The 17,791-nt window shown below is 35.5% G+C and overlaps 3 protein-coding genes across 5 annotated transcripts; all 3 read left to right on the top strand.

The window, feature by feature from the left end:
* Positions 1 to 102: 102 nt before the first annotated feature.
* LOC105967634 (ERAD-associated E3 ubiquitin-protein ligase HRD1B) lies at positions 103 to 3,800 on the top strand. 2 transcript variants are annotated; one of them, XM_012992246.2, is made up of 8 exons: positions 103 to 446; positions 1,402 to 1,948; positions 2,036 to 2,212; positions 2,326 to 2,475; positions 2,569 to 2,765; positions 2,862 to 3,021; positions 3,124 to 3,277; positions 3,383 to 3,800. In XM_012992246.2, exons 2-8 carry the CDS (start codon positions 1,416 to 1,418, stop codon positions 3,503 to 3,505), a joined length of 1,494 nt encoding a protein of 497 aa, XP_012847700.1. In that variant the 5' UTR covers positions 103 to 446; positions 1,402 to 1,415; the 3' UTR covers positions 3,506 to 3,800. The 2 variants fall into 2 exon arrangements, with proteins under 2 accessions (XP_012847700.1, XP_088682779.1); XM_088826653.1 differs by having other exon boundaries at positions 281 to 446; positions 2,862 to 3,277.
* A 7,182-nt stretch (positions 3,801 to 10,982) lies between these two features.
* LOC105967623 (T-box transcription factor, putative (DUF863)) lies at positions 10,983 to 14,759 on the top strand. Of its 2 annotated transcripts, none has more exons than XM_012992231.2 (4): positions 10,983 to 11,371; positions 11,527 to 11,612; positions 12,153 to 12,391; positions 12,468 to 14,759. In XM_012992231.2, exons 3-4 carry the CDS (start codon positions 12,155 to 12,157, stop codon positions 14,556 to 14,558), a joined length of 2,328 nt encoding a protein of 775 aa, XP_012847685.2. In that variant the 5' UTR covers positions 10,983 to 11,371; positions 11,527 to 11,612; positions 12,153 to 12,154; the 3' UTR covers positions 14,559 to 14,759. The 2 variants fall into 2 exon arrangements, with proteins under 2 accessions (XP_012847685.2, XP_088682385.1); XM_088826259.1 differs by having other exon boundaries at positions 11,072 to 11,412.
* A 594-nt stretch (positions 14,760 to 15,353) lies between these two features.
* LOC105967501 (Pentatricopeptide repeat (PPR) superfamily protein) lies at positions 15,354 to 17,547 on the top strand. The gene is given in 3 exon segments (XM_012992099.2): positions 15,354 to 15,806; positions 15,809 to 16,614; positions 16,616 to 17,547. Coding segments are annotated over 3 exon segments (2,076 nt in total). The 5' UTR covers positions 15,354 to 15,457; the 3' UTR covers positions 17,537 to 17,547.
* Positions 17,548 to 17,791: the final 244 nt, after the last annotated feature.

Here is a 17,791-nt window from a genome sequence, read left to right as displayed (position 1 = left end):
GATTTTCTTCCATAAATTCATTTTCGATCAATTCTGTTCTACTTCTACCCTACCTGATATGGATCATTATTTTTGAATTATGAAGCAAAATTGAAAATTGTTGCAGTAAAATTGGAATGATATTTAACACACTCCCTAAACAAATAGCAGATGGGCTCAGCCCATTCGTAATAAAATGGACTCGGGCCATTTGAGTTGGAACCGCCGGGTCAACTCGAACGTTCAATGTCTCCCTTCATTGCCACGACAAAAATGGTGACTGTAGTCTAGAAACATAATTAATCAGCTATTACCCAATCACGCATTGCCACGTAATCTCCAACACCTCACCCACCCACCCCAACCCCACCCACCGGTAAATATTAATCCCTCCCTAATTTTCAACAGAAGACATTTTCTCTCGTCGAGGAAATTTCTGCAGGTTCTTCTCTCCGTACAATTCAACAGTAAGCAGCAGCCTTTGATTTTTCTTTTCAATTTGTCTCGACGTTAGTTTTATCTGAAATTTCTTGTCACTTTTGGGGATGCCGGGATTCTGATCATGCCATTGGTAGATAAATTCATCCGAGTTTAAAATTTCAGGGTGATTTTATTCTATTTATTCAAATTTTAGGGTTCTGTCGGATGCAACATGATTTTTTCCTTTTTTTTTTTTTTAATGTTTGTTGGAGAATTCGCCTAATTTTGTTTTTTCTGTTTTTTCACTTACTTGGAAAATGGGCATTTATACGTTTCCTGGTATATATTGGTATTGAATTGACGTTGCGATTCATTGCGATCGTATCGTAAAATATGTTTCGGCTCGAAATTCGAATAGGAAATGTTGGTAGGTTGAGTTGAACAATGTGTAATTAGTTGTTTTACGTCGTGTTGCTTGCATATAGTAGCATACACTCGATATCAGAAGATGTTCATTTTGTGATTAACGATTGTAAAATTTGTTTAGCTTGAAATTCGAATGGGAAATGTTGGTAGGTTGAGTTGAACAATGTGTAATTAGTTGTTTTACGCCGTGTTGCTTGCATATAGTAGCCTACACTCGATATCAAAAGATGTTCATTTTGTGATTAATGATTATGTGTCGAGACGAAAGGGGTACATTTTAGAATCTCGTTGTACACATGTTCATCGAAAGATGTTTTAGTATGATGAGACGATGCCAGCTAGTATGAACGCTCGTCGGTAGTTTATTTATATGGAATTTCTTAATAACAATTAATCGGACCCGTAGAAAGAAATTTCATAAATAGTTTCCTCTTATTAATATTTCGAAAGAATCTTATGAAAAAGGTAGTAGTATAGATCAATTTGTGGAATTTACCTTTTTGGTGATAGTAGTAGAACGGTCGGTTATACTTCAATATACAGTCGGTTAATTAATCGAATTCTATCAATAAACAGGGAACAAGTGACATATGATGAAGTTGCAAACGTACGCTGGGTTTAGTTTAATTGCCACAACCGCTGTTATTTACCATGCCTTCAATAGTAGACGTCAGTTTTACCCAGCAATGGTTTACTTGTCGACTTCAAAAATCAGTTTGGTGCTGCTCTTGAACATGGGCCTGATACTCATGTGCTTTATGTGGCAATTGGCGAAGAAAATCTTCCTCGGCTCACTCAGAGAAGCGGAAGTCGAAAGGCTGAACGAGCACTCATGGAGAGAAGTCATGGAAATACTCTTTGCAATCACTATTTTCAGACAAGATTTTTCGGTTGCGTTTCTTGCCATGATTACTGCTCTACTTCTGATCAAGGCTTTGCATTGGTTGGCACAAAAGAGGATCGAATATATCGAAACAACTCCATCTGTTTCGAAGCTTTCTCATATTCGGATTGTTTCGTTCATGGGGTTCCTCCTTGTTATTGACTGTGTTTTTCTGCACAGTTCTATCAAGCACTTGGTAGAAACCAGACAGGCTTCGGTTTCGCTCTTCTTTTCGTTCGAGTAAGTTATTTTATTTATTTATTATATATTCGTAATGCAATTCATTTATAAGAAATTAATGTTTTATAAAACATCGTTATCTTTCAGATACATGGTACTGGCCTTGACGACTGTATCAACCTTTGTGAAGTATATATTCCATGTCAGAGACATGTTTATGGAAGGACAGTGGGAAAAGAAAGCCGTGTACACGTTTTACTTGGAGCTTATCAGAGACTTGCTCCACTTGACTTTGTGCATGTGTTTCTTCCTCATCATTTTTTTGTAAGAAATCTTTCCGCCCTTTTTTTTTGCCGCATTAGTTAAGGTATGTAAATTATAAACTGTTTTCTTTTTCATTATACTATCTGAATACCAAATTGTATCGATTTTGATAGGAACTACGGCGTGCCTCTTCATTTGATCCGAGAGCTTTACGAGACGTTCCGTAACTTCAGAATCCGTGTGGCTGATTACATACGCTACCACAAAATCACTTCAAATATGAACGATCGTTTCCCAGATGCAACTCCCGAAGAGCTTGACGTGTAAGCAAACATCACTCTTCAGAAACTTCTTTTTATTTACGGTTCGACCGATAACTCTTGATTCACATCTGTATATTGTTTCTGTCTCTGCAGAAGTGATGCCACCTGCATTATATGTCGCGAGGAGATGACAGTTGCTAAGAAACTCGTCTGCGGGCATCTTTTCCATGTCCACTGCCTCAGATCATGGTTAGAGAGACAAAATACATGCCCTACTTGCAGAGCCCTCGTTATACCGCTTGATAACGGGGTTTCTACTTCTGCTTCAAGGGCTGATGGCCATCATCAAGGTAGGACTTTCTGTTTGTGAGTAGTGACTCTCTCTCTCTCTCTCTCTCTCTCTCTCTCTCTCTCTCTCTCTCTCTCTCACGTGGTTAGTGGGACAGGAACTAGCACAAATGGTGCATCTTCTCAAGGATCGAGTGCTGACCGGGTGCAAAATGATAATGTGGTGAGTCAGCATCAGGCTAGACTACAAGCTGCTGCTTCTGCTGCATCGCTGTACGAGAAATCTTTCGTTTATCCATCTCCAAATGCTCTAACGTGGTATGTATCCACATTCTTTACTTTTCTACCGTACTTGTGCGCATCGTCTTCTTTACTTCACAATGTTAATCATGACGACATTTTCCTACACTTAATTCTTAGTGGATTACCTCAACAATATGCAAACACATCTTTCGCCTGGTCAGCACAGTGTACATCTGTTCCTCCACAGTTCCCGTGTATGCATGGAGAACTTGAGTCGGGATCAAACTCTCAACTGGCTTTACACAATAAACTAATTAAGCACCAGATTGAGGTTACTTCTCTTCGACTAATTCTTCCAAGAACTTCAGATTTTAGTTTCTTTTTTTTCTCGAATACCTGCTGATACAAATATACCCCTGGTTTTTTTTTTGAGCAGTTTATGCAAAATCAATTGCAGCTTTTACGGAAATCGAAAGGAGAGAAAACAGTGGATCAAGTGTCATCTGATATCAAGGGTAAGTCCGTACCATCTTCATCTTCATCGGTAATCGACTCTTAGTGATAATTTTTAGCATCTATCTAAGAGCTACAGCTGAGAGAGAGAGAGAGTGCTTTAAGTTTTGCATTTTTTCGTCCCAACGAGTATAATATGAATCAGTACTTAGTTCGGAAAATCCGATGTAATTTTCTGTAAATTAGCACAAGAAATGTTTACGTAAGCCATGCTCGAGAGCGACGAACATGGAGAAATGTTATATAAGTTGATAGGATAGGTTTTCACAGTTAATCTTTGACAATTAGATGAGATTCAAATTTTAATTAATCAATGAATTACTTAATGGGCCTTTAGAAAATTTTCTTTCTTAATTTGGGCTTTTATTGTTTAGAGTTTTAATGAATTGGTCAAATTAATGGGCTCGGCCCATTATGAATAAGATTCAATTGGCACTTCTATTTTGAAATGATTTCAATTTCCGATCTGATTAAGTTCCAAAAGTTCCGATATTTTTTTTTCGAATATTGCGCTTAAAATACCAATATTATTATTTACGTGAGAAAAAATTGGAAATTTCCGAATCCCACCGATTCCGGTCCGAAGTTTTTTGATTTTGGAACATGTTCATTCGTTTCAATTTCCATTTTTTTTTTATTTTTTTGAAACAATATATCTAATTTTTCACTTCCGAAACAAATTGAAATTTTCCCGAAATGACTAATTCCGATCCGATCTGTCTCATTTATACACCTAGACAACAACAACAACGTTAAAAAAAGAGAACAGTCTGGCTTTATCGGTGAAGCAGATAGCTGGGTGGCTATTTAGATATGGATAGGGAAAAAAAAAGGTGGGCACATTCGAGGGGTAATTTCGTCCAAATAAAGTAGGAGAGATTCTTGGGCAACCTCAGCCGCCAGATTCGCTTCGGAGAAACCCGAGATTCGTGGATGATATATATCCACCTCGGGATCCACGAGTTGCTAGATTTTCTTTTAAGATTAATTAGGTTTTTTCTCCTTTTATTTTATTAATTTGTTTATTCAAATGAGAATAAACAATTAAATATATCTAACTATTATATATATTTTCCCTAAAAAAAATTAAAAAGAATAAACACATCTAATATCGACTCATTGGAATTGGGTAAATTGAAATTGTACCGATTCAATTAATGACCAAATAATAGGTTCAAATTGTACGATTGATGTCTCGCAAAAGATAACCGAACGGTTTGAGCAAGTGAACATGTGTCAATTGATACAGGTTCGAATCATCTAGTATGCTTATAATAGGCTGTTTATTTACAAATTATTCTAATTTAATACAATACTAATTCTTTATTCAGTGAAAAAAAAATACAAGTCACAAGTCTCTTATTTCATAATTATTGTTTTAGGTGGTGTTTGCAAATGCTTTTTGAAAGTGATTATGCGGTTTTTTTTGCTCATAATCTGTTTTAAGGTGTTTGCAAAATCAACTTTTACTTTTGCTTCTCTTAAAATAATCTGCTTTAAGCTATTTTTTTAAAAGCACCCATAACCCTGCTTTTTCAGTTTTAGTTCATTTTCCGAAATATTTGCAAACACCCCCAACTTTTAGAAATAAGCACTTAAAACTAACTTAAATCATAATCACTAACTTCTACTTGTAAATAATCATTTGCAAACACCACCTTAATTAAAATAAAAATAAAAATAACAAATGTGGTGTATGAATAAAGACATTTTCTAGGAAATTGCAAAAATATATATGAGCCCAAAAATGAGCTGATTTGTCCCTATAATGTGTGACTTTTCTTGTACAACATGACAAAACAATCTCTGTTAAGACTCGATAGATACAAGACCCAAAATCAAGTCATGGTATATATATATATATATATATATATATATATATATTCCAAATCTATAATTAACGGTAGATAAATTGAGCTTATCACACATGATCAGTCTAGTGTAGTCCGCGTCTCTCGTATTATTTGCAAGTTAATATACGAGCATGTAGGTTTACTTAGTGTAGCTATATGATTGACTGCGAGTTTTTTCAGTAAAATCTATTACTAATGTCCTTTTCTCCCATTTCCATTTTTTTTTTAAATTGAAAATTTGATTTTTTTTTGGCACATAATCACTAGTTTTATTACAATTAAAATATACTTTTAAAAATCAGATTTAGAATATTAGTTATATTTAATTTAGAAGGGCCCCACATCATCAAGTTTAGAAGAAAGCTTGACACATATTTCCATGAAAATGACTAGAGAGATAGTGGGCACGCCCCCATGCAGCTGGTCCACGCCGATCACATTCACAAGAATATAAACAATTTAATTAATTAATTTCACAAAAAATCTTAAATTAATTAATTAATTAATTAAAAAAACTTAATATATTGATTGACTGGCTACCTAATCACCCGGTCAAGGTTTAAGATTTGGGAGTTTTGATTAGTTTTATGATGGAGATAGATAGATGCAAACATATCCATGAAATTGAAATGTATGACCAAAGTGAGTAGGTGCAATCACTGTCAACACACATTATATGTGTGACATCCCACCTATTTTTTTTCTCAATTTATTAGTGCATTTTAAACTTAAATCATATATTATAATTAAAACTAATTAAATGTATTATTAGCCTGTGATTAAATTTACATATTGTTTACCATGTAATGTAATATGGGAATTTTTTTCATGCCTGAAATTTATAATTATATATTATTTTCTTGTATCTTGTAATATTTCTTGTTAGAGGTTCGAATGCATCGATCGGACTAGATAATTGTATCATTTGGGTCAGATGCACAATTTTTGTATTTTTATATTTTCTTTTATCATTTGTTCTGCTTAATTCAGTAATTAAATCAGATGTAATTGATATATTTTTTTTACGTGTTTTGGATTATGCCGTATTAGAGCAACTCCAATGGAGGCATTAAATGATGTATCAAACTAAAAAACTACCACTTTGATGCTCTAAAATAAAAAAATCCTCCTCCAATGGAGGCATTAAATGGAGAATTATTTTGATACTCAACCACCCGGAGGTGCAAAAATAATCCCTGGAAAATAAGGTATCAAAAATATAACCACCCAATTAACCTATCACTATTTGACACGTGGCATTTAAAAATATAATTATTCATATATTTAAAATTTGATAATCTATTTGATACTTGTGGTTGGAGTGAATTTTTTTTCAAGAAGTATCAAAGTATTATATCAAGTATCAAATGAATATTTAATGCTCCATTTTGATATCTCCCATTGGAGTTGTTCTTATATATCTAACTATTTTCTGTAACTTGAAATCACTTTGGTGAATGTTGAAGGAAACCTAAAAGTAAATAGAAAATTCCTTAAATTATTCCACAAAAAAGGGGGGATGGTTTTTGGAATAATAATTTGAATAAATATTGTGCAATTTAAAGACAAAGCAGTTTTCTCCTCTTTAGTGCATGAATGATATGTTGTCTGAATAAAGGTGCAAAAGGATGAAAATATACACTGTTGAACCACACTTTTGCTCATTTACATGTGCATCTACTTATTACCTCATGTTGCTCTAGACTAGGTCTAGCTATCAACATGACAAAATCCTAGGGGTACCGGAAATCGGAACATAATTTCCGAATTCCGCCGATTCCAAACCGAAAATATCCGATTTCTGAACCCTTTTTTTTCAGACTTCTGATTTTTCCGAATTCTTCTGGAACATAATTGGTATTGTATATAAAATTATCGAAAATTCCATTTTCTGATCCGATTTTAATTTCGAATAATTCAATATATAACATTATTTAATATAATTTAATTTGAAGGGGGTCTCTCACTTTAATGAAGGTGTATATGATACTTAAATAACAATCAATGAGGTTAGGCCATGCTAATATATATGCCTATAAATGCCTTATTCTATGTCTCTGATTCTTGGGGGTTTTTATGTAGGCTTTTGAATGCTTACATTATGTCACATACATAATTGTACAATACCACGTGCAAATATTGATTGTTCGGGATTTACGTCAAATTTATTTGAGTCGAGCTTATTTAGTGTTAATTTCGATCGAAATTGAGTTGTTTTTATCGAACTCATAAAGTTTATGAATCGAGTTTGAGCTTACTTTGGATTCAACCCGAACTATACAAATTAAATGATTAATTTAAATATTAACATTTATTTTTATATAACCAACGTTGACTGGTCGTGAGGTTTAGACACTAAATTTGAGACGGTCAAAGTCGGTACCCGAGAAACGGGTGCCAATTGTCATATATCAATTGATTAAAAAAAAGTTAGTACATGATTTTTCTAGTTTTTTGTTAATCTATGAGAGAAGTAGCAGTCGTTCCCGTGTAATAGATAAATTTCGCTCTTGTTTAATAGCTCGTAACTCACACAGAAGACGTAAATTATATTAGGCTACTATGTGTGAATTCGGCTTAGATGTAATAACTCGCAAATCACACGTAAAATAAAACTCTCTGGGATATCTATATGTAACGAGAGTTTGATCTAAAAACTACTAGCACGAAGTTCGAACTCGAATCAAATAACGTTTCATTCTCTTATTCCACCTATTAGATTACTCCTTGCGATTGTTGACACATATTAGAACAAAGCTGAAAATCAAATCTTAGCCCTTTATTGCAAGTAAATGTGGGCGGTTTTTTCTTAAATTTTTCCTTTTGTCATTTTATTTTCCAGATTTCTCATCATCAGAATTTTATGCGTTCTTATAAAATAGGGAAAATTACAGCCACCTCCCTGGATAAGGTCAAATTATAAATTAAAAAAAAAAAAAAAAAAAACTTTTTTGTTTGGGTAACTAAAACCATTCCTTAACTATGTATTTTTATACGAAAAATCCCCTCATTTAATAGATAAGTTTGACACCATAAAAGTAAAAGTGCAAGACAATACATAGTTGAACGATAATTTACCAAACATAAGGGGAATTTTCATAATTTGACCAACCTAAGGGGGGTCGGTCGTAATTTATTAAAAGGGTGAAAACCTAAAGTCCATGTACAAGGTTTTTTGAAGTGGGCTTTTTTAGTGGTTGCCTCTAATTGGATCCAGGACCGGGTCCGAAAAAAGTGAGCTCCGAATTTCAATTAATTCATCAATTTAATTTAAATTTTATTTTTATTTATATTTATTTTTTGGGAAATTCTTGAAATGTATTGATATTAATATTCGTAATATGAATTAATGATAGAAATAAAGCATTGACCAACATCAAATAAATATGTTGGCCATTTTATTATGTACTGCAAAATGGTACCACGTGTAGATTCTATCCCCATCATTAATCATACATGCTTTCTGTACAATAACACTACCCCATAAAAAAATACAATATATATTATTATTTTTTAATACTTTTCTTTTTTATAAACAGAGCATCAACCAATCATATTTCTATAATAATGACAATAATATTGATATTACATATAAAATGATTTGATGGAATAATTGGAAATTAGACACGGAAGCTTGGATAATATTTTTTGAGATTAAATTTTAATTTTAAAAATTGTTTTGGGAAAATTAAAATTGGATTACAAAGTGCCGTTACATATAATTATAATTCTGATCCGATTTAATTTAGTTGTCAGAGCAAAGTAGACCGATTCCACCTTAGATTATTCAAGTAATTACAATTAGGACCGAAGTTGGATTGCTTGACCTGATTATTTTGAGTCGAGTCTAATTTTAGTAAATTGTGCTGAATTTGAGCCATTTTATTGAACCCGATTCATTTATAGACTGAATTTGAGCCTACAATGGTGTAACCCGAATAAGACCCGACTATTTAAATTAATAATTAATTAAATAAATAATGTATTTCTTATTTTAGGCTCAACATATAAACAAAGAGTTAGGAATACATGTAGAATAAATATTTTTTCATATTGAACTCTGATGCATTTTTTTTTCATATTAATTATTTAAGGATTAAACACTTGCACCATTAAACTTCTTTTATTTTAAGGAACATACTATGATTTTTATTTTATTTTGCGACCATAGTTGTTTTTATCTTATTTTACTCTTCAAGAATATTTTAGATTTTTCTCTTCGCCGGTGAATGTTTTTATTTATTTTTTACTTGAACATGTTCGATTGTAAAATTGCAAAGTCTGTAATTGTTTGACATAAGTCCGATATAAACCCGAAACCCGAAAAAATCCACAAGCTGAGCTTGAGCCAATAGCAATGAAGGCCGATAGTATATGAACTTGAACCTATCGTAATAATCCCCGATGATATGTGAGCTTGAGTTAATCCAAACTCGACTCACATGACCCGATTAACCACTCTAATTACAATCTAAATATAACGGTAATTATTCTTTTAAAAAAACCATTAACCTTAAAAGTTTTAAAAAGTAGTAGAAAGAAAGAAAAAAAAATCCTCAAACCCTACCCATAGTGACAGTAGTGGGGCCCACATCTTGTCTGGTCCATGACATTAGCCAATAGAAAAGCTAACTAAGAATGGAAAATTAAGATCACATTAATTAATGGCTAATTAAATACTAATTTTCAAGATTGACAACTAGCTTAGAAAAGATGGCAAGTTGGTTGTGTTTGTTCTTTAGGGCAATGTATCATGTAATTACTAGAATACATCAATAGTTTAATGCAATTCTTCTCATACTTAATGACAATTAATTAATTATATATATTATAAATGTCGTAGATTATGCTTATGTATTTAAAATTGGGTGGGCAGTTTTATATTACGGTGTTAAATTTTCATTAATATCTGCACGAAAAGCAATGAAGGAAGGTGGAGAGAATCTGGGGCCATATTTGTTTATTCAAATAAATTAAGATAATGTTTATTTATTTTATTTATTTAATATATATTTTTTTTTTATCAAGAAGAGAATTTTGGGGTGTTAATCTCGATTTTGATTGAAGTTAAAAATTCAATTTTGTTTGAGAATATAAATGAAATATTGTGTAATAGAATTTAAGGGTAAATTACAGCACCCGAGTTAAGGTCAAATTACGAAAAAATCCCTAATAATTGAGTAATTACAAAGATTCTCTCGATTTTGTAGCGTCAAATTTAGTGAAATCTTCTAGATTATGCATAATATTCTCCGATTTGCACCGTTTTATTATATTTGAACTCCATATTTTGAAACAAGATGATCATAAGATGTGTCTGTTGACTAGTAAATATCAGATTGTGATACATCAGAAACTGCATTTCTGTACAAAATCGAGTACAAACTAGAGTACATTCCACGTAATTTAGAAAATTACGTTTATTTAACACCATAAGGGTGAACGTGCAAGAAGATTTATAGTTGATGGGCTGATTGCAATTAACCCAAAACAAATAAATTTTTCGTAATTTGATCGTACCTCTTAGATAACCGTAATTTACCCTAGAATTTAAATATGATTTTAATTGTTTCTTTTCCAAACACATTTTGAAGAACTAACCAAACATACTCTAAATGGCTATTTCCTTTCATTTTTTTCTTAAAAGGTCCAGAAATTCTTTAATACTGTATATCTAAAAAGAAAATCATGTGAGAGAGAGAGAGAGAGAGGAGAGAGAGAGAGAGAGAGAGAGATTTTGTGTGTGAGGGAAGGAGGTTAGAGAGAGAAGGTGAAGAAAAAGCAGAGAATAAAAAGAGACCGGATGTTGACAAATTTGTTGTCACTGTTCTTAGAAGGTCGTTTTTTGTGTGTGAAGATTTCTTATCTGGGATCTCTCTCTCTCTCTCTCTAAAATAAAAAATTACTACTTCTTAAATTATATACAGTTGCAATAAAACATTTCTTCCTCCCATTCTCTCTCTAAAACTTGCTAATTCTTTTTCCTGCTAGAGAGAGAGAGAGAGAGAGAGAGAGAGAGAGAGAGAGAGTCACAGCAGATCGAAATCTCCAATCTCTCAGTTGAGTTTTGATTGAGGATCTAAGCTTCCTTCTCAATGGAGTTATTTAACTGTCTCTTTGTTTCATTCGACGATTATTAATTATTAATTATTAATTATTAATATTATTAATTATTAATAATATTAATTATTAATTAACCTCTGAATTTTCACAGTTCTTAATCATTTGGAGATACTGTTTCGTAATTCAATCCATCAGCGTCTTCTTCGACAAGAAGCGGTTTCCCGATGTGGGTCTGAGGTAATTTATCAATTATCAATTATTATTGTTTTTATTTTTTTAAAAAAATCAGTTTCTAATTCTTGAGATTTACATGGTTTTGACTATTATTACCTCATGGTTAATCATTTAATTAGTTGAATCATAATTATGTGAATTAGTGTCTGCTTTTGAATTTCGAGTTCTTGGTGTATTGTTTGTTGGGATAATTGGATTTTATTTATTTATTTATTTATTGCAATTATGTATATAAATATATAATTGCTGATATTGGAGGGTGTTTCATTTTGATGTGTGATCAATTCATCTATGTAGGATCTTGTTTCTATTTTTTACTTAAATCAATGCCTATTTTTCGATTGCCAGCTTCGGAAAGAATTTTTTTTTTCCGTGTAATCTTTAGTTCGACTACCAGATTAATATGGTCTAAAGCCCGACTTCGATCGTATGCTTCTTGATTTACTATTGATATTGTATATGTTGCTTTATTTATGACAATGCCGATAAAAAAAGTTATGTAAAAACGAAGGAAAATTCAACGATTGGTAACATCTTGTTCAGGGATGGGAACAAAAGTACATTGCAAAAGCTACCTTCCCGATAATTACTTAATGAGGGATCTTAACGAAGATTCCAGCAGTAGCAGTTGGCCGTTACCTTACCTTGATAAAACGACGACAAACGGCCAATATTACAGCCCTTTCGTTCCGAAACCTATAAATATCGATAATTATCCAGTGCATGGCAAAGATGCATTGAAGCAGAAGATGCTCGAACACGAGGCCGTTTTCAAGAACCAGGTATTTCCATTTCATTTCTTTTTTTGTTGATTTAAAAAAAATAGTTCATTAATTTTTTTTTTTTACGGGCATCCAGGTTTACGAGCTCCACCGCCTCTATAGAATACAACGGGACATGATGGAAGAAGTGAAAAGAAAAGAACGGAACGGGTTTCGAGCTTCGATGGAGCCATCTTCTTCGTCTAGCCTCAGAGTATCTCAATTGCCATTAGAAGATGCTCGAAAATGGCACGTCAATTCTCCTATGAGTTGTACGAAAGCGTACAACATCACCAAGCCCGATCAGTTTCCGTTCAAGAACGGTTCTTCTTCTTTGAAGGAATCCGAGCCGTTCGATTCGAGACCTCTGAAATCGAGGAAGAAACTGTTTGATCTTCAACTTCCGGCCGATGAATACATTGACACAGAAGAAGACGAAAAAGCACCTGAAAAAAACAGAGTATCTCAACCTAGGAAGTTGTCCATTGGTGGACAGGTGAACCACGTTCGACTGGCCGATCTAAACGAACCCTTTCGGATTGAAGAAACGAGCGCTCCATCTTCTGTTGACTTTCTCAACCATAGTAGAAGTAACCTCAGTTCAGTAACTCACGGTCTTCAACGAGATAAACTGCCTATAGCTTCTCCTACTCGAATACATCCGACGGGTCGTTTTTGGGAAGATCCATTTGTAGCTTCTCGGGCTCCACCTGATCCAGACCCGTTTTCCAGTTCGACCCGTTTTGCCACTTCGTGGGCTCAATCCATCTCATCGTGGGCGAAGCCCACGAGTAGTCAAAAGATAACCGCATTGAATCCGGTTTTTTTGGGAGGTAAATTAACGGCACCGAACGGATTTTACCACGGATCTGCCTCGGGATCGAAAGATCTACACGTCAACTGCAGTAGGGTTGAAAATGTAGCTTCATCCGACCGCTCGACTAACCATGGTTTAGGACGTTTTCTTCCAAAGTTCGATTCCAAGAATGCAGTGGATATTATTAACTTGAACGAGGTTGCTCCAAAGAGTAAGCACGAAGACCATCTCTCTGCATTGCCTTGGCTTAAATGTAAGCCCGGCCGAGGAACAGTTACGGATCTTAATCAACCGTTCACTCCAAAAGTTACGTCGGATTCGAGCAATTGTGAGGTGGCAACGAAAAACGAGACTGCAGAAACTCAAAGTGTGAAGAAAATTCTCGGGTTTCCAATTTTTGGAGGTGCATTAAAAAACGAGCAGTCACACAATAAAGAAAGGAAGAATATAATAATCGATATAAATGTGGAATTATTTGAGGCAGACGAGCAGATAGCTGTGGAGAAGCCCTCTGTTAGAGACTACATTGATTTGAACTCTTGTGTGAGTGACTCGGAAGATCCTTCGGTACCTTCGTACGAGAGCAAGACCGCTCGTGTTTTGGATATTGACTTGGAAGCTCCTTTTCTCATCGAGAATGACGATGACATCATCACCCCCTCCAAAGAAGAAACGGTCGGAGCAGATTTATCCACGCAGTTCTTGGGAAACGAAAAAGAATTATTACGGGACGAAGTTCTTGAAAATGCAGCCGAAGCAATACTCGCCATGTCATCATCTTGTCAGAAGGCCCATCTTCCGGAAGTTTCTTCAGCAGAATCTTTCCTCTGGTTCGTAGATGCTGTTTTGTCCTGTCCACAGCAGGAATATTCCGAAGAGATGGATGAATTCGAGGCGATGACATTGCAGCTGCAAGAAACGAGAGAAGAGGACTACATGCCAAGACCGTTTGTACACGAAGTGGAGAAAACCGAAGAAGGAGCAAATAATAATAGTAATAATATTTTACAGACGAGATCAAGAAGGGGGCAGTCGAGGAGAGGGAGGCAGAGGAGGGATTTCCAAAGGGATATTCTTCCAGGTTTGGCTTCACTCTCGAGGCACGAGGTGACTGAGGATATTCAGACGTTTTGCGGGCTGATGCAAGCCACGGGCCATCACTGGGTTTCGGGCCTGACAAGGAGAAAAGGGTCGGGTCGGGGCAGGAAACGAGCCGTGGTCGAACCCGTTGTGGAGATACCGGTTTGTGCTATTGAGGGCGGTGGTTTGGAGGACAGTAGTTTGACTGGGTGGGGGAAGACAACTAGGCGGCCACGGAGACAGAGGTGCGGTTCCGGGAATCTTTCTGCTGCTGCTGTCGTGTTGACTTAATAATGAAAGAGGAAATTCGTTATTTTTACCGGTCTTTTTTTTATCAACTGACGGTGTATCGTGGTTAAAAATTGTCTTTGTAAATGTCATTTTTAGCTTAATTGTAATTTTTATGTCTTTGGGGTTATTACCTATATGTATTGTTTAGGAATAATTCACTTGATTTGAGCTTTTGATGTATACAAGTTTTATATCACCTTATAGAGTTTTCGTTGTGTGTGTGTGGATTCGATGGGTCCGTTGATTATCGTTCGATCGGTCGTATACAAGATGAACCAACTTTTTCAAAACTCAGAATCGTGTCATCGTCCCGACTTTTGTGGGACATAAAGTGTTGACAACTGGCTACGTTAGTCGCAAACGTGAGTTGTTTGTTTGTATTATCGGCCATTTTTTTCCTTCTATTTTAGGGCAAATTACGGCCAGTCTTCGAAGATAAAGTCAAATTACAAAAAAACCCCTTCTGTTTAGGTAATTACAACCACCCCTCAACTATATATTGTTTTACACGTCCACCCTTACGGTGTCAATTTTACCAACTGAAGGATATGTTTTTTCATAAGAAAATACATAGTTGATGTGATAGTTGTAATTACTCAAACAAGATGAGATTTTTCGTAATTTGACATTATCTTAGGGGTTTGGCCGTAGTTTGCCTTATTTTATTTATTGTGTCTGCTTTCTATTGGGGCCTATGCTATCTATATTTTCTGGTTTGGATTTGATGGGTGCATTTTCGTAGATTAAACAAATCTATCTCATGTTTTCCAATTTTGCCCTCACAAACAAACAACCGCCGTTTATAACTACCGACAACATGGCGGGAGATTTAAACCTCATACATCAAACAGAAAAATAGAAGAAGTGAAACCTGTAACCAGAGATGAAATTCGAGCACCATGAGATTATTTTCGCTGCTACACAGAAAAATCCATCGTCCGACGGTTTCAAAACCCTACTCCCAATTCACGATCTCTACTTCTGCACCGTTCCACAACACCGAATTCGGCTCGATCCAATCGATTTCAGAGAACCCCTCTTTCTGCCTTTTGAATCTCTGCAGATCGATCTCTTCCCTCCAAAAGATGCCCGCCCTTCTGATTGTTTGCGGCGGAAACGATGACCCTCTACTGAAAACTAAATTAGTCGGTATGTATGGCTTATTCGGGCATGTTAACAAGGCGCGGTTGCTGTTCGACGAAATTCCTCACCCAGATTTCGGTTCGTGTAAAGTGATGATCAGGTGGTACTCATGAATAATCTTTACGAGGACATTATTGCGTTGTATAAATTTATGAGGAGGAGATTTTTAGTTCCTGATAATATGATTTTCTCGATCGTGTTGAAGGCGTGCACTGAGTTGAGGGATTTAAGTGAAGGGAGGAAGCTGCGTTGTTACATACATCGGATTGGGAGTGCGGTCAGCTTCGTGCTGACTGGGCTTGTCGATATGTATGCAAAGTGTGGAGAACTCAATACCGCTCGCAAGGTGTTTGAAAGAATTCCTGAGAGGAATATGGTTTGTTGAACCTCAATGATTGTCGGTTATGTGCAGAAAAATTGCGCGAAAGAAGGGTTACTATTGTTCAACCGTATGAGGGATTGCCTTGTCGAAGCAAATGCTTATACTTTAGGTAGTATAATAACAGCATGTGCAAAATTAGGGGCTTTGCACCAGGGCAAATGGGTGCACGGAACTGTGATCAAGAACGGGATTGTAATGAATCCCTACTTGTTTACCTTAATTTTGGATATGTATGTCAAATGCGGTGCTATTAAGGATGCCCGGTCGATTCTTGATGAGTTTCACATTATCGATCTTGTTTCTTGGACAACCATGATTGTGGGGTATGCACAAAATGGCTTCGCCGAAGAAGCATTACTCTTGTTCATTGACAAGAAATGGCAAGATGTTTGTCCTAACTCAGTTACATTGGCAAGTATACTGTCAGCTTGTGCGCGGTCTGAAAATCTCAACATGGGTTCGTTAGTTCACGGCCTAGGTTTAAAACTAGGGCAAGAGGATGCCAATGTAACGAACGCGTTAGTGGACATGTTTCGCCAAGTGTAGTAGAATAGAAGATGCTGCTTGTCTATTTGAGTCCATCATAGATAAGGATGTTGTCTCGTGGAACTCGATTATAAACGGTTATTCTCAATACGGATATTCTCACGACGCTCTTAGATTGTTCAACCGCATGAGGTCAAATCGGGTCCCGGCCGATCCAGTCACTATAGTGGCTCTACTATCCGTTTGTGCTTCTCTTGGAGACTTTCGAATCGGCTCTTCTTTTCATGCTTACTCTATAAAAGAAGGTTTTTCTGCGTCTACTAGTGTATATATCGGAACATCACTTCTGAACTTATACGCCAAATGCGGTGATGCAGAATATGCTTGAGCGGTCTTCGATGACATGGCGGAGAAGAACGCAGTGAAGTGGAGTGCAATGATTGGCGGTTACGGAAGGCAAGGTGACTCGAACGAGTGCATCGAACTTTTCGATAAAATGGTGAAGGAGAATATGGGGCCCACCGATATAATTTTTACGACGATATTATCTGCTTGTAGCTATAGTGGGATGATAAATGAGGGTTGGAGATATTTCGGTAGAATGTGCGAATATTATGATTATACCCCTTCGATGAGGCACTACGTGTGTATGGTGGAAGTGTTGGCTCGTTCTGGAAGGCTCGAGGAATCTTTGGAGTTCATAGAGAATATGCCGATTGAACCCAATTGTGCTGTGTTTGGATATTTTCTTCATGGATGCGGCGTGCATTCGAGATTTGATTTGGGGGATTTGGGTGTAAGAAAGATGCTTGAGCTTAGTCCTGATGATCCAGGGCATTATATGCTTATGTCTAATTTGAATGCTTGTAGAGGGGGGTGGGGGCAGGTTGGTCATTTCAGAGATTTGATGAAGAGTAGGGGTTTGAGGAAGAAGATTGGGTGTAGTCATGTTGACTTATGTGGTTAATAAAATTACAGTCTTTAAGCAGGGCTGAAAATCGAACGGATCGGATCGGGCTAGCACTTTTTTGGAAATGAAAAACTAATTCTAATTCCGTTAAATAAAAAACCGGAAAAAATTAAAAATCAGAATGAAAAAATTGGAATGAAAAAACTTGTTCTAAAATCGGAATTTTTTTAATCCAAATCGGCGGAAGTCGAAAAAATCCAATTTTTAGTAACCTAAAAATATAAAAGATAATAATTTGGTACTGTAAGTGTA

Source organism: Erythranthe guttata, chromosome 12 (assembly GCF_056151865.1).
Source record: "Erythranthe guttata isolate IM_541 chromosome 12, IM_541, whole genome shotgun sequence".
In the NCBI taxonomy this organism is placed as follows: domain Eukaryota; kingdom Viridiplantae; phylum Streptophyta; class Magnoliopsida; order Lamiales; family Phrymaceae; genus Erythranthe; species Erythranthe guttata.
This window is presented reverse-complemented; position numbering and strand designations above follow the sequence as displayed.